We start from the raw sequence: 14,803 nt of genomic DNA on the forward strand, positions 1-14,803 counted from the left end.
CAACAGCAGAAGGTATGGGATTTCTTTCCAAGGTGATAAAAAGGTTCTAAAAATTGACTCTGAAGATGGTAATGCGTATCTCTGAATATACTAAAAACCACAGAACTGACTGCATACTTTAAAACAGTGATTTTCAACCAGTGTGCTGCAGAATTTTTAAAACATGCAACACCTGACTACTTAATCAGGGGCACTGACCTCTTCTCCCTTTGATTGTCAAATAAAAAAATGACAACAGCCAACAAAACAATAGCTGTCCAGTGTGAATCAAAATGATACCTATTTTTTGTCAGGTAAGCACAAAAACATATTTTTGGAGTTCCACAGAATTTTAATAATTAGTTTATATGTGCCATGAGATAAAAAAAAAAAAGGTTGAAAATCGCTGCTTTAAAAGTGTGAACTATAGTAGGTAGATAAGTTGTATCTCAATAAAGCTGTTTTTTAATTGACAGACTGAAATTGGACATGTTGAGAGTACTTATACCACAGAAATTGGCAAATACCACAAATTAGTCCCATCCCTCTACCCACCAAGCTGAAAGTTAAACATTTACCAGCACCAAATGCACCCATTCTGTGGCCAAGAGATGTCTTGCTGGCCCAGTTCTGAATTTACATATGATTATTGCCCATAAATAAATATATTTGGTTCCCTCAAAGAGTTTTTCCTGGATCCAGATTTAAATTCTATTCCATGAGTAGTCAACACACTACTAGTATTAATTACTAAGCTGAAGTGGTACAGCACTTACGAGTCAGTGTCCAGTGAAAAGTAATCGTACAACTTAACTATTCTGGGATGATCCAGTTCTTTGTGAATCCGGTATTCCCTACATGCATGCCTGCAAACAAAATGGAAAATTAACATTTTGTATTCTGGCCTTTTAGAACTCAAGGATACTCCTACATAGTCTCTTATTTCTCTATTGTTTGCACCTACTCATTCCACGCCTTCCATTCAGATCCATCTGGTTCCCTTATCTTTCTTCATCCTATTTTCTCTACTAGTATCTAGCAAGCTGTTGAGAAAATAGTAGGTGCTCAAATATTTGTTGAATGAATAAATTTTATCCTTTTCAAGTTCATTCTATGACAATCTCACCTCTTTTATATTTATAGGCAAATATCAGAGCTTTAAAAATTATAAAAACAGCTCCCACTTAACTTCTAAAGGTGATAATTCAAATCTATAAATGTTTATATCCAGGTGTTATATCTAATTAGAATATAAACTCCTTGGGTAAAAGGATTACTGGTTATAAAAGGCAATTAGCAGTGAATTGTATGTTTTATTTTTTATTTTTAAAAATTTATTGATTTTTAGAGAGAGAGAGATTTGTTGTTCCACTCATTTATGCATTAATTGGTTGATTCATGTATGTGTCCTAACCGGGAATCGAACTTGCAACCTTGGCACATCAGGATGATGCTCTAACCAGCTGAGCTATCCCAGTCAGGACTTGTATTTAAGTCTTACTCCTTACAAAAGGATTTAAAGAGTTATCAGCTTTATTTTCTTCTAAGAAAATGTAATGTTAACATTTTTTTTAGTACTTTTCCAATTTAGAAGCATTTAATAAAATTAGGAACAGAAGTGTACTATATATTAGGACATAGTCATATACTGAATTTTAAAATAATAGAACATATTTATACAATATAATTACCAATGATTTTTAAAGTATTTAGTTCTTATTTACAAAGAGCAATAGGAAAGGATTATATTTTAAGTAACCTAGCACCATTTAGTTTGGGACATTTTGTTATAAAGTAAGAGTCACTAAAAAAAAAACTTTCCAAAGCATGGTAAAGTAAAGCTAAAAAAAAAAAGGGTGTTTTCTGAAATTGGTATATTTTAGCATATCAGAAATACACAGAAAAGTATTCAACTAACAAAAAGTTGAGAAAACAATTGGGAAGGGGGGAATAGAAGTCTAAAAGTAATTAAATATATTTTCCCCCAATGGAAACTGTATTTGACTAGGCTTTTTTTTTTTTTTTAAAGATTTTATTTATTTTTACAGAGGAGTAAGGGAGAGAGAAAGAGAGGGAGAGAAACACCAATGTGTGGTTGCCTCTCACATGAAACCTATGGGGGACCTGACCCACAACCCAGGCATGTGCCCTGGGAGAATCAAAGTGAGAATCAAACAGGTGACCCTTTGGTTCACAGGCCTGTGCTCAATCCCCTGAGCCACACCAGTCAGGGCTGACTAGGCTTATTTTTCAAGGTGCCACTTTTGGCAATTTCTGCTTCTTCTGATGCTTATTTTCATCATTTTTATGTTTTTCTGAAAAGAAAGACTTGTCACACCTAGAGTAGTATCAGAAGGGGACAATGGGGAGAGGGGTTTATAGGAACTGCTATAAAGGACACATGGACAAAATCAAGGGGGAGGGTGGATGCAGAGGAGGGAGGTGGGTTCGGCTGGGGTGGGTTGGAGGGATGGGGAGAAAATGCAGACAACTCTAATTGAATAACAATTTAAAAAAGAAAAAAAAAAAAACCCATGCTACACTGGGACCAAGAAACCTGGCTTCGAGTCTGGGCTTTGTGAGCCCTCCTCCCTGGGCTTTACCATCAACTGTCCTGGATTGGCAGTTTTAAAGGGGCTCACTGGAGATACCCACCTCTGGAGCCCCTGTGGAAAAGTTGAGCAAAGAAAGGTAGCTTTGGCCCAACCTCCCCCCCCCCACACACACCACATTCCACCGAAGTAGCTCCCCACTTATCCTTTTTCATATATCAAGATTCCATGTAATATTTCATTTGGTAAAATAAAGGTGATGCTGTTTTAAAAAACAACAAGCTTAGAAACCTATGAACTAGATAGATAACTTTCAAGTCATTTTTTACTCTAGCACACTGTAAATCCATAGTTCCCTGCACTCTTGCTTTAACATTTAATTTTGTGCATTTCAGAACAGAGATCAATTTCTCTGGTAAGTTACAGCAAACAGAGAAAACTAAAGGAGGCACAAATTAAGAATGAAAGGAAGTGTCATTCAAACTCCTCCCCGACTCAGGGAATCTGCTGTGCGCACTGAGAGCGCTTGCTCATGCTTGGTCAGGCGAGGCACTGGCTCTGCCGTGCTCTCAGGTGTGCACTTAGCATCCAAGGGGCAAATGCACTGTAAACACAGAGACTTCACTAAGTATCTGGAAGAAACTCATCCACTCCAGTGTTAACGTTTTTGACTCTCTTACAAGTAGGATGTATATTTAAGACTTTCAAAATGATGTTATCTTAGAAGATTAGAAGAGAGTATCATACAAGAGTATATAAAACGCAATTACTTCTGCAGAAAGCTTTATATGAAATTTTCCTACTGTTTAGTTTTTAATATATTTTAGAGAGTCAAAGAAATCTAGTAATACCTATTAATGTTTTAATAATGCAAAAGTAAAACAATCAGTTTACTTTTTGTTTGTGGGGGAAGGAGGAGAGTAAAGAAGGTATAGAATAGTACTCGAAATTAAACAAAACAACAGTGTTTTATTTTCTTTGACTTTCTCTTCTTTTTTCCCAAAAAAATATCTTGATTCCAGATGGGACTAGAAAGTCATCCACATGAAAGGAAAAGCAATAAAAAGACCTTAACTTTGCATAGAGCAGCATTTTCATATTTTATAAAGTTATATAACACTAAAGTATATTACTTTTCAGTTTAATACTGAATTTAAAAAATATATATCTTTATTATATTTTTTCTATTACCATTTAGTCCCCTATACCCCCCTCCCCCCAGCAATCACCAATACTGAATTTTTAAAGCACTCTCTAAAATCTGTTATGTACTTGATTTAAACCTCTTTAAGCTCAAAGAAGTTAATATTTTGTGAATTCATTATTATCTGTAGGCTGAAATTGATCAACATGATTTCATATCACTTAGCAAGAAAAAAATCTTTCAAAGAAAAGGTGGAAGTGCTTAAAAATTTCCCCCCAAGGATGAATGGACATCATAATAACTTTGCACACCCCCTCCCCAGTGTCAGCTGGGAAATGGCCACTGCCCAGATGGCTCCACAGAGGTAGGTGCTCAGGCATGCCGATCCCCACCGCAGGTGAGACAACGGAGTACGAAGGCACCACCGAGAGCCTTAGCTGGGCTGGTAAAGAGCTCAGAAACACAAGACAATCCCCTCCACTTGCTCTCTGACTCTCTGGTACAGAAATGTGAGAAAGCCCTCCAATTCATACCCACAAGAACTTGCCCAATGTGTCAAGGAGGTACACAGTTCTGGCTTCAATACCTCACTGTTCAAAACACTGGGGTGTGAACACCCATTCGAGTTTTCTTTAAGGTCAGCCCAAAAGCTGGATAATGAGACTAGGCAAAGTATGTATAGATCCCGGCATAGGAACTATCTTCTTCAGAAGATAGCCTTGGTTGACCTCTTGGTCTTGGCTGACCAAGGCTGATCCCTTACAGAGTCAACGGTTAGAGTGGTCAGTGCATACACGAGTTACACAACAAGCTTCAAGGATAGCTGGAGGACGTTTTTTAGGAGAAGCATATACTGTTCCAACACTCATGGGCACTCTGAAAGTCTCAATGTAATGGGGACATTTCTCATTTATAACTAGTCAGAACATGTGGTTTCCTTCTCTGAAATGCTCCTGGCATTCACTGCAGCCTGCCATTCCTCCTGCACGTCAAGTGACTGGAATGTACTTATAATAATGTAACTGTGCCTCAGAAGCATCTGGACCGCAGCTGCCTGTCACGTAAGGTGCACATGCAGGATGCCATGCATAAACCACATATCATCCCTTCTCCCACCTCTGCTATGCCCTATTTCTCTGACTACCAAAGGAACATTCTCTTCCCCAGGGCCGAGAGCCACTGCCAACCTGCAAAGAACAGGAAGAGTGCCTGGATCGCTGATGACCAATAGGTGTAAAGCAAAAGTTGCCTTGGTCCATGTGCCAAGAAGTGGTTGATGATGTAGAAATGTTTATTTTCCCCTTGAGATTTAGAAGCCAAGTAAAAGTCTACTTCAAAGTCTACTATTTTTTCCCCTCCAAAGAACAATTTACAAGAAAACCACCAAAACTGCTTTTGGAGAAAGGAGGCGGGTTCTTCATATCAAAAGAGGCCATCTCCTCCTTTCAGGGGTACGACATGCCTAACTCAGTACTTGTACCTACAAGGGAACAACATTAAGCCCAGTGGGGATCCTAATAGTAAACTGATTCTGTATGGCCTCCAAAGCAAATGAATCATGAACTCCAATGTTTTGAAGCTCAGAGGAAACCAGCAAAACATGACATTAGTGGAACAAAGAAACTCACATCTGCACATGTAATAACTATTCATTCTAAAGAAGTCACCCCCTCACCACAAGTACAGATGAGGGCCGCTACAGGCATTCTGAGGAGAAGCTAGCACAGTAAACGGGACACTGAAGACCAAGAACCCTGAGATGGGCAAACTGTGCCAGGAGAGGTGAGCACAGCACTGAGGAGTTGAACAAGTCAAACAAGTACCACTGAGGCATACCAGGTCCCCCACACCCTCCCAACTATCTGCCTCCTCCATGATGAAATGACTGCAGCAGCTTAAGAAGCCTCACCAGGTGGTTCCCAGGGCCCCTAGACTACTAAAGGACACCCTTCTCTGATTTCTACAGACAAGCAACAACAAGTTCTGAGGCTTTCTTTATTGTAGCCAATGGAAGGAGAGGTTAAGAGCATGGGTTTGGGATTAAGGGAAGTCTGGATTTAAATACCAGCCCAGCCATTTCTTAACTATTTCTCAAATTCTCTAAGTACCAGTTTCCTCAATAGTAAGATGGAAAGTTGACTCTCTTAGAACAGTTACGAGGATTAAAGGAAACAACAACAATGCATGTAAAGCTCCTAACACAGTGCTCAAACTCAAGCTATTATTACTAGATTTTGACAAATCAGATACTCTAGTATCACTTACTTGTGGTAATTCTCCTTTTTTTCATCTCTCCAGTTTTTATTTAACTGGTGAATTTTCACAGCTACATATCTTTGTTCTGTTAGGTCAAATGCCTATAAAAAAAGGAATAAATTATATTCTGGATAAATGCTAACAAGAATTACAGGCAACTAACTTGAAGCTTCTATTTAACAGATCGACATATTCAAAGTCCAAAATGCATTATTACATGAAACAGCAGCAGAAGACAACACATCACATACTTGTTTTAGAGTAGAAACCATCTTCTTGAAACCTGTGATCAGACAGAGGTCTCTAGACACACCGGCACCAAGGGGTTTAGGAAATAAAACCAAGCACACACCACAAACAGAAAGAGCCCGTGCCTTCCCAGCCACTTCCAAACAATTCTCCTCTGCACATCATTTACCCTATTTGAGACCTTTCTCCCTTAGGTTGTCTCTTGTACCTCAGCTAACACTGGGACTTGAAATGCTTCAAAGGCAAGTCCTGCCACTTTTGAAATGCTGGGGATACAGACTGCCTTCTTGAGAAATAACCCCTCAGGATGTACTTCTTTGCTACGTTTGTTTAGAAAATAACTGTGATTTGTCACATTGTGTTTACTAAAACAGAAACAAAAACAAACAAAAAAATCCCTACCATTAATCCCTCTCATATATGCTGAGTAAATAAAAAGCAGTTTTTGATCCCAACAATGTCTGAAGTTAGCCACACCAAGTCACTTCTCCAGCACTGTCCCAACAAAGGGACATGCTTTCCTCAAAGACCACCTCTGTTGGCAAATCCAGCATCAGCTAGGTCCTCTATCATAGGAGTAATGATGTTGAGCGTAAATAACAATCTGATAAAATAGCATTTTTATACAACAGACGATCTCCCCCACATGAAAGAATTTATTGAGGAACTCCTTTGGAATAAATAGTTTTTCTTAGTTTTTAAAGTTAAGATTAAAAAAATTTAGTACTTCAGTTCCAACATTATTACCACCCATCTGCTAGTTTCCACATATGTGTGAACCCACAAAGGCGACAGGCACAGACACGCTGTCCAGGAACAGTCATGACTGCTTTACAGGTCTTTTAAAATGTAAGCTGCCTCCCGGAAAGCGCTGCATTCAAGAGATGGCTGCTTGTAAGAGAAACTTCTAATTTACATTAAATATAAACCAGTATTTTTTAAAATATAAAAACCACTCCATTCAAACAAAGTATCTTATTCCACAGACGTGGAAACTTTTGAACTCTATTTTTCTTACAGAAGTTGAAGTCCACCAAGCATGTACACCATCACAGCTTTAAGAGCAGAGAACCATTTCAAGTCTTTAAAAGCCATATTAAATATCATTTAATTTATAAGAACACTAATGACATTGTAAGTATGATTTTTCTCCATATTTTTAAACCCAAGGCACTGTGATCCACCTCTGACTTAAGAAAGGCTTTTGACGAGTGAAGAACAGCAAAAAAACAAAAAAACAAACTACATTCAATGTATGCACCATTGTAAGAAGCATCTAGATTTCACAAATGTTAAAATGCTTACAGAATACATAAGGAAAAAACAGGATAAAGAAAACACTAGTAACTGGGGAGGAAGCTCCAATAACCGATTTTGATTATTTAAAGAAAAGGAATAGTCCCAATTCTGGGGATATCACCAAACGAACTAAAAAAGATTATTTGTACCATGTTCAAAGCCATACTATTCACAACAGACAAGAGGAAGCAACCCAAATGTCTACTGGCAGCCAAATGTGTAAAGAAAATTTGGTACATTCATACAATGAAATGCTATTCAGCCTTAAAAAAGAGGAAATCCTGTCACATGCTTCAACAGGGATGAACTCTTTAAAAAAAAAAACTATTTATTTTTAGAGAGGGGAGACGGGAGGGAGAAAAACATTGATGTGAGAGAAAAACATCAATCAGTTGCCTCTCGAACGCCCTCAACCAGGGACCTGGCCTGCAACCCAGGCATGTGCCCTGACCAGGAATGTAACCAGTGACCTTTCGCTTTGTGAGACAATGCCCAACCCACTGAGCCACACTAGTCAAGGAGAACTTTGAGGACACTATGCTAAGTGAAATAAGCCAGTCACAAAAAGACAAACACTGTGATTCCACTTATCTGCAGTATATGAAGTAGCCAATTTCAAAGGAACAGAAAGAACTGCAATTACCAGGGGCTGCGAAGGGAGGGAAAGTAGAACTGTTGATAACAATTAGAGCTTCGGTTTTGCAAGATGAAAGAATTCTGGGCGTCTTTTTCACAGTAACATGAACATACCCAACATACTGAACTGTTCACTTAAAAATGGTTACAATGGTAAATTTTATGTGGGTTTTTTTTGCAATAAAAAATTACCAAATAAAAACTAAGCATATGATTCAAAAATGAAAACAAATAAAAACAAAGAAAGTAGAAGGAAGAAAAGATTCAAAGCAAAAGTTAATAAAATAGAAAGCAAATCAAACAATAGGTCTGATCAACAAAACAAAGTTGATTCTTAGAGGGGGAAAAACCACTGACTAATCTCTGACCCACCAGTCAAGAAGAGGAATAACTAAGGAATGGACAATATTTTTAAATCAAGGTGAAATAAACAATTTCCAGGAAAAACTACACTACCAAAATTGACTTTAGAAGGAAAAGAAAATCTGAATAGATCAGTATTTGACAAGGGAACTGAAAAGGTGATCAAAGAGTTTTCCTCTAAAATGGCACCCACCCATGTGATTATGAGTTGGCTCTAACAAACTTTCAAGAAGCTAACAATTCCCATGTAATGAATTCCACAGCTCACTCTAGGATGATACGACATCAAAGCTAGACAATGCTGCCTGCACACCAAAGATGAGCATGGGTCAGTCCCACTTATAAACACAGATAAAAATAAAAAATACTAGAAAATCAAACCTAGCAGTACACTAAAAATATTATTATAGTTCTGGAAATGGATAGCAATGATAGTTGCACAACATTGTGAATGTACTGAATGCCACTGAATTGTACACTTAAGAATGGTTAATTAAAATTATAAACTTTATGTACATATTACCTCAAAAAATAGTAAAAAGGGGAAACCAGTAGAACTAGTTTCTACTGTTTTTGTGTGTGTGTGTGAAGTGAAAATGATTATTTTACACAAAAGATTTCCCATATATAAATTCATATGGGCATAAAACAAAACCTAACAATGAAGGCTACACCTTAGAAAATAGGGAATTATTACCAAGGGCCATGCAGTAAAGATCACTTAAGAAATCAATTCAGTGTTTAAAAGCCAGGCACCAGGAACATCTAGAGAAATTTAAGAAGGCTGTGGCTGGTAAATATGTTATGGATATGGCAGCTATATTTAAAACTGGCTGAATTCCTCATTTAGTAAAAATCAACTGAAGGACAGGAGTCTGACAGAAGCACTCTAAGACAGGACACTCCTTCCAAATGCCAGTGCTACTTTGACTTAGAGAACATCAAAAGGCAGCCTTTCAAATAAGAATTAACGATAACATATCCATTTTGTTAAAAAAAAAATTCTTATGAGAATAAAAATAATGCATATACATTTCTAACAAATGTAGTTGGGCAGAAAGTGCAGAACAAGAATAAAAATCACCATAATTCCACTGCCCAGAAATTAGTGTTGGTTTTCCTCCCTGTTTTTTTTAAAAAAAATCTATATTTATTTTTCAAACTTGAAAAACAGGGTAAAACCTTGTATCCTGCTTAGTGATTGAACTTTATTAAAAGCAGTTCTTAAAAGTTAGGAATTTCAACCAGGAGATACCAACCCACAGTTACCACTATTCTAAATGTTCCTTCAGTTGTTAATAACCAGTAATTTAACCCTTAGTCTCTGTATCTGTTCCTCATACTTACCTTATAAACTTCACTGAAACCTCCTCTACCCAAAAGATGTAACAACAAATATCTGTCATTTAGCGTTGGATGATCTTTAAATCTGTGGAAACAGGGAATACATAACATTCTGAGGTCAAGGATTACAGAATCTTCCAAATTTGCAAAATTTCCAGAATATTTAACATGTTACACACATGACTATAGCTGCTGCTGACAGTTTTGCAATCAACGCCAATAGAGCTAACTCTGAGCATAAAGACAGTTACAGAATTCAAAGATACAGCACAGTTACAATGAACAGCACTAGCTCTAGAGCCACGAGACAGGTGCCACTCTCCACGTAGTCACAATCAGACCTGTGTCTTTTGTTGGCCTCCCTCCCTGTAGACCTGTTGCCCGGCCTGCTATCAAGTGAGGACTACACTAGATCAGGGATTTTCAAATTGTTACTTGGTTCCTCCAAACCATTCAAGAGCCACATGCTCCCACCATTACATAACTACATTAAAAAAATTACAGTATTGTACAAGGCCTTAAAAACAGATGTGATTATAAAGTGAGCCCCATGTTCTAGGTGCATTCATTTTCTCTCTATAAGACAAAGTTTTCATGATATAAATATTTTCCCCATATAGGATACTACCTTGTTCTGTTTTCTAAAAAGACAAAGAAATAAAGAGATTCTGGCAAAAATAACTTCAAAAATATTTCTACCTAGCTCCTAATCTTAAATAGCCCCACTATCAATCCTGAAATTATTTTGATTTTGAGACAGCAACATGCCTATGGAGAGAGACAACATTACTGTATGATAATTAACTTTGGAATCAGACAGATCCAAGTTTAACTCTTTGTCTGGTCTACTAGTTAGGGGTCCCTGGTCAAATTAACTGAGTTTTTTCCTAAGTCTGTTTCCAGATCTATTTATTGGAGATGATCTACTTCACCAGGTTACTGTGAAGATTACATGACAGAACACAGGGGCACTTAGCACTATGCCTGACGCAGAGAGAGTGCTCAGTAATGGCTGTTGCCTGGCACTTTACAGAAAGACAAGTCCGTGGCTCACACAAGCCAAACAAAAACACACAAGTTGTAGCTACGTCAAAAAATCGTGTTTCAGAGTCCAAAGCACATGGGAAGGAAGAGATTACAGACAGAAGCCATTTCCCACTTGCTGTCTCCTTTTCACAGTTTCAGTCTCTTAAATGACTTCTAAACAGAGGTGGACATTTACCTAAATCACTGTGCTGAACTTAACAGAGTCTTACTTAAAATCTCAACAGCTGAATGTCCTTAAAGGTCACTGAAAAAGCAGGTGTCGTCTCAACTCAATAATCTTTCCACAACAGCCCAATGTCACCCATTCTTCCCTTTAGTAAGGCTCTGTAGGGAAATGTGAATACACAGCGTATCCCACCATTTACACTACAAAGCTACAGTTTAAGTGACTGCTACTTGTGTAAACATGTTATATGTACAGATAAATATTTACTATATAAATCTAGCATGTTTACATATATTTAAACTAAAGCAAATCATAATTTTGTTCATAAAACTGTATTACATACTCCAATAGAACCACATACGCCATGGAATCAATTTACCCAATTTATTATTAAACAAAAAACCATCATTTCAGACCAGCGATTTTCAACCCTTTTTATCTCATGGCACGCATAAACTAATTACTAAAATTTTGCAGCACACCAAAAAATATGTTTTTTGACAATCTGACCAAGAAAATAGGCATAATTTTGATTCAGTCACACTGGACAGCTAGCTACTATTGTGTTGGCTGTTGTCATTTTTTTATTTGACAATCTAAAGGAAAAGAGGTCACTGCCCCCAGCTAAATAGCTTCTTGTGCACACTGGTTGAAAATCACTGTTCTAGACCATTCAATTCATGTCAAAAGTGCTCAGCAGTCTCCAACCCAGCATACTCCCAAATTGCTTACTGTGAATTATCTTCATTATGTATCCTTTTTAGTTCCCTGATATGTAGATTTCTAACCCTTTCTAGCCTTTCCAGCTCTGCCTGGATTTCTGCTTCCTCCTAAAGTGAAAAGAAAAGAAACAGCTCAGAACACAAGAAATGTTACCTTCCCAGAATCTCATATCAAAAACATGAGCAGAGACATCTTTCTCATGAAATGCTACAGGAGGATGTTTTGCACTGAAAAAGATTTTTTTAAAGAACCAGACTTTTTGTCATTAAAACCCAAGCCTATAATAAATAAATTCAAGCCATACAAAAATTACAGTAGCAAAAGGAAGAGTCCTCTGCCCCTTTGCGCCCTCCCCTCTATGCCCGCTCCCCCAGGTGTAACCACTGTTAAGTTTATTGTCTTAAGTTTCCAGAAATGTTTTGTATATATACATATAAAAATGCAATCTTTTAAAAACAAAAATCAGGTTCTTTATCTATTTCTGTTCTGCAACTATGGATTATACTTGGTGCCTTAAGTGTCTTTGATGTAACAAGATCTGAGAACCCAGTGGGAACAAAGCAAACAGATACCAATAGCAGCTTATTAAATGCTTACTGACCATCACCACCACAAGCAGCATCCACCAAAAATATATGAGTTGCTGAATTAAGTAACTGAGTAACCTGTATCTAAGATGCTCCTGTGAACATCATCAATAACAAATTCTGTGTAGGTGCCTTTCTGTTACAACATGGTATCAACAAGGTTGATAACGACCTTTTCTTCTTAGCTAGTTTAGGCAAAATACACGAGTTACTATGCAATTTAAAATATGAGAGATTTCTGCAGGTATGTGAAACTAACACATTCGCCCAAATAACCAACTCACTTCCATACCAAATGTAAATTAAAAATTGTATCTCTCTTTCTATTTACCTTTTTAAGATGACCTAATCTGAGTTTGAAGATTTCTTCTTGTTCATGGTATTCTGCTAATGTTAACCTGGAAAATAATGGTAGAAATTTAATAAATTATTTTAAATCATAGTGTGCCTATTTAAAGAGAAATGCCAAAGCACGCTATATAGTCTATTCTGTCTCTTAGCTAAACTGACCAAAAGCTTATCTTGCAGTCCTATGACATGAGAAAACTCCTGTGATTTATCAGACGTGCTGTGAAACCCGGGTTTTGAAGCCAAAAGTCTAATTTGCAAAAAATGATAATATAAATGTGCTGTAATTTTACATTATTTATGGTATTAGGTTTGTCCCAACTGTTACTTAGGTAAAAATCCTTTAGGAGAGGTAGACAAAAATTTTATATCTAAAATTTTTTAAAGGACAAAATAATAAGCCAATAGATTTGATTATTTTTGGTAACTGTTTGACCTTAATACTATAATAACAAAGAGAAGAACAAGAGTGGAAAGAGTCCAAAATCTGGAGTGTGAGGATTAAGGTCCAAAGTGCAACTTGGGCCCTATGACCTTGGGCAAGGAACTTTAACCTCTTGAGTCTCCGTTTCCTAAAAATCCAGCAAATAGTAACACCTATCTAACAGAGGTGTTTTGACTATTAAATGAGAATGTGAAAAGAATATATAATTTGTAAAATGCTATTTAAACACAATTCTCAAAGGGCTGACTTCCTGAGTAAGCATTCGTTTCATGTTCCACTGCCGCCGATTGCGTGCTCCTAACTCAAGTGGACATGTGAGATACTCCACCTTCACCCTCCACATGCTAAAAGTCACACACACACATACTTCAAAGTCTTAGATGCCCCTGTCTGATACATGTTAAATAGCAGGAGGAAGAAGAAACAGCTATCCTATCAGCCAGGAGGGGCTACAAAACAGAGCCTTAAGGTCTGACTGAAAGTAAATTAAGAGTATAAAGAAGAAATTCACCCACTAGAGCTATTTTGGCAATCTCTTCATAGTTGCAGAAATATTTATATATATTATTTTATCACACTAGTAAAAAAAGGGGGAAATAAAAAATCGTAACTAAGAATTCTTTCTCTGCCTGAAATTTCGATACCAGGAAAGAATAATGTGACTCACTCCCAAACTCCAGAAGACTGTTTTTGGCTTCTGGCCAAAGGAATGAGCCAAGCCTCTGATACACTAATTAAAAACTGGACCAAATGCCTTCCAGCTTGGATTTTACACAGCACTCCAGATGGCAACTATTTATTGACATACTATTGGCCCAGATTAAATTCTAATTATTGTTCTATGGCAAGGAAATAACCTATGCCTTAATTTTTTTTTTTTTTACTTATGCCTTCTTTATACTAAGTGAATGGTTTTATGCCCTAGAATTAAATAATTTTCAAGTAATACTGGAGGAAGATTCCCTTCCCAAAAAGAGTATGTGAAAGACAGTGATCAGGTTAATGTGTACATTTGCCTGGACAATCTTTCAAATCTGGGCTCCTACTTAAGATTTTTTTTAAGGAAATTATTTTTTATTTAGAAACTAGTTTTAAAATATTCAGAGCTATAAGACTGAAGATGTTTCCCATGCTTATGCATAAAAGTATACTAAATGTAATTATTAGCTTATTCATCTTTTCATTTTCCATAAATAAACTGTGAACTCCTATGGCTGGGGCTGTAGCGCTTACCTCTGTATCCCCAGCGTCCCAAACAGAGCTGAGTATATAATAAGCATTTAACATAGAATTACTAAATAAACATCAAGAAAAAGGCTCCTTAACACATCAGGTAAGTATGGGGTGAGGATTGGTGTTAAGCCATCTTTCTCACTGGAATAAGGATACATTTCTGGAATGTCATGGACTTTGAACAATGGTATAATACAAATATTATTAAACTTGAGGTGGATTATGGGTTAATACATTTTTGTAAACTGATATGAAACATAAAAGGCAAAAGACATGCTAGTTAGTAAATCATACTCTCTGCTATCTGTGGCTATCTTTGTATCTGAAACTTACTTTCCATTAAAGAATCCCACAATGACAGCTTTACAAAAATTCTTTTCCCCCTGGAAAACCGATGTAGCTACCACAGATGCACTAATTACAATACCAATG

General features: G+C 37.0%; 1 protein-coding gene across 5 annotated transcripts in view; it reads right to left on the bottom strand.

Annotated features, from left to right (window-relative positions):
• TLK2 (tousled like kinase 2) overlaps nucleotides 1-14,803 on the bottom strand; it is a 117,398-nt gene that overhangs the window by 12,849 nt on the left and 89,746 nt on the right. For all 5 annotated transcript variants that reach the window (XM_053930712.1, XM_053930711.1, XM_053930709.1 and 2 more), the window contains 5 exons: nucleotides 12,677-12,743; nucleotides 11,768-11,865; nucleotides 9,826-9,907; nucleotides 5,941-6,032; nucleotides 756-845 (listed from right to left, as the gene is read on the bottom strand). In XM_053930712.1, coding sequence (XP_053786687.1) covers nucleotides 756-845; nucleotides 5,941-6,032; nucleotides 9,826-9,907; nucleotides 11,768-11,865; nucleotides 12,677-12,743 — 429 coding nt within the window. The remainder of the gene's footprint in view (nucleotides 1-755; nucleotides 846-5,940; nucleotides 6,033-9,825; nucleotides 9,908-11,767; nucleotides 11,866-12,676; nucleotides 12,744-14,803) is intronic.

Source organism: Desmodus rotundus, chromosome 9 (assembly GCF_022682495.2).
Source record: "Desmodus rotundus isolate HL8 chromosome 9, HLdesRot8A.1, whole genome shotgun sequence".
Lineage (NCBI taxonomy): Eukaryota > Metazoa > Chordata > Mammalia > Chiroptera > Phyllostomidae > Desmodus > Desmodus rotundus.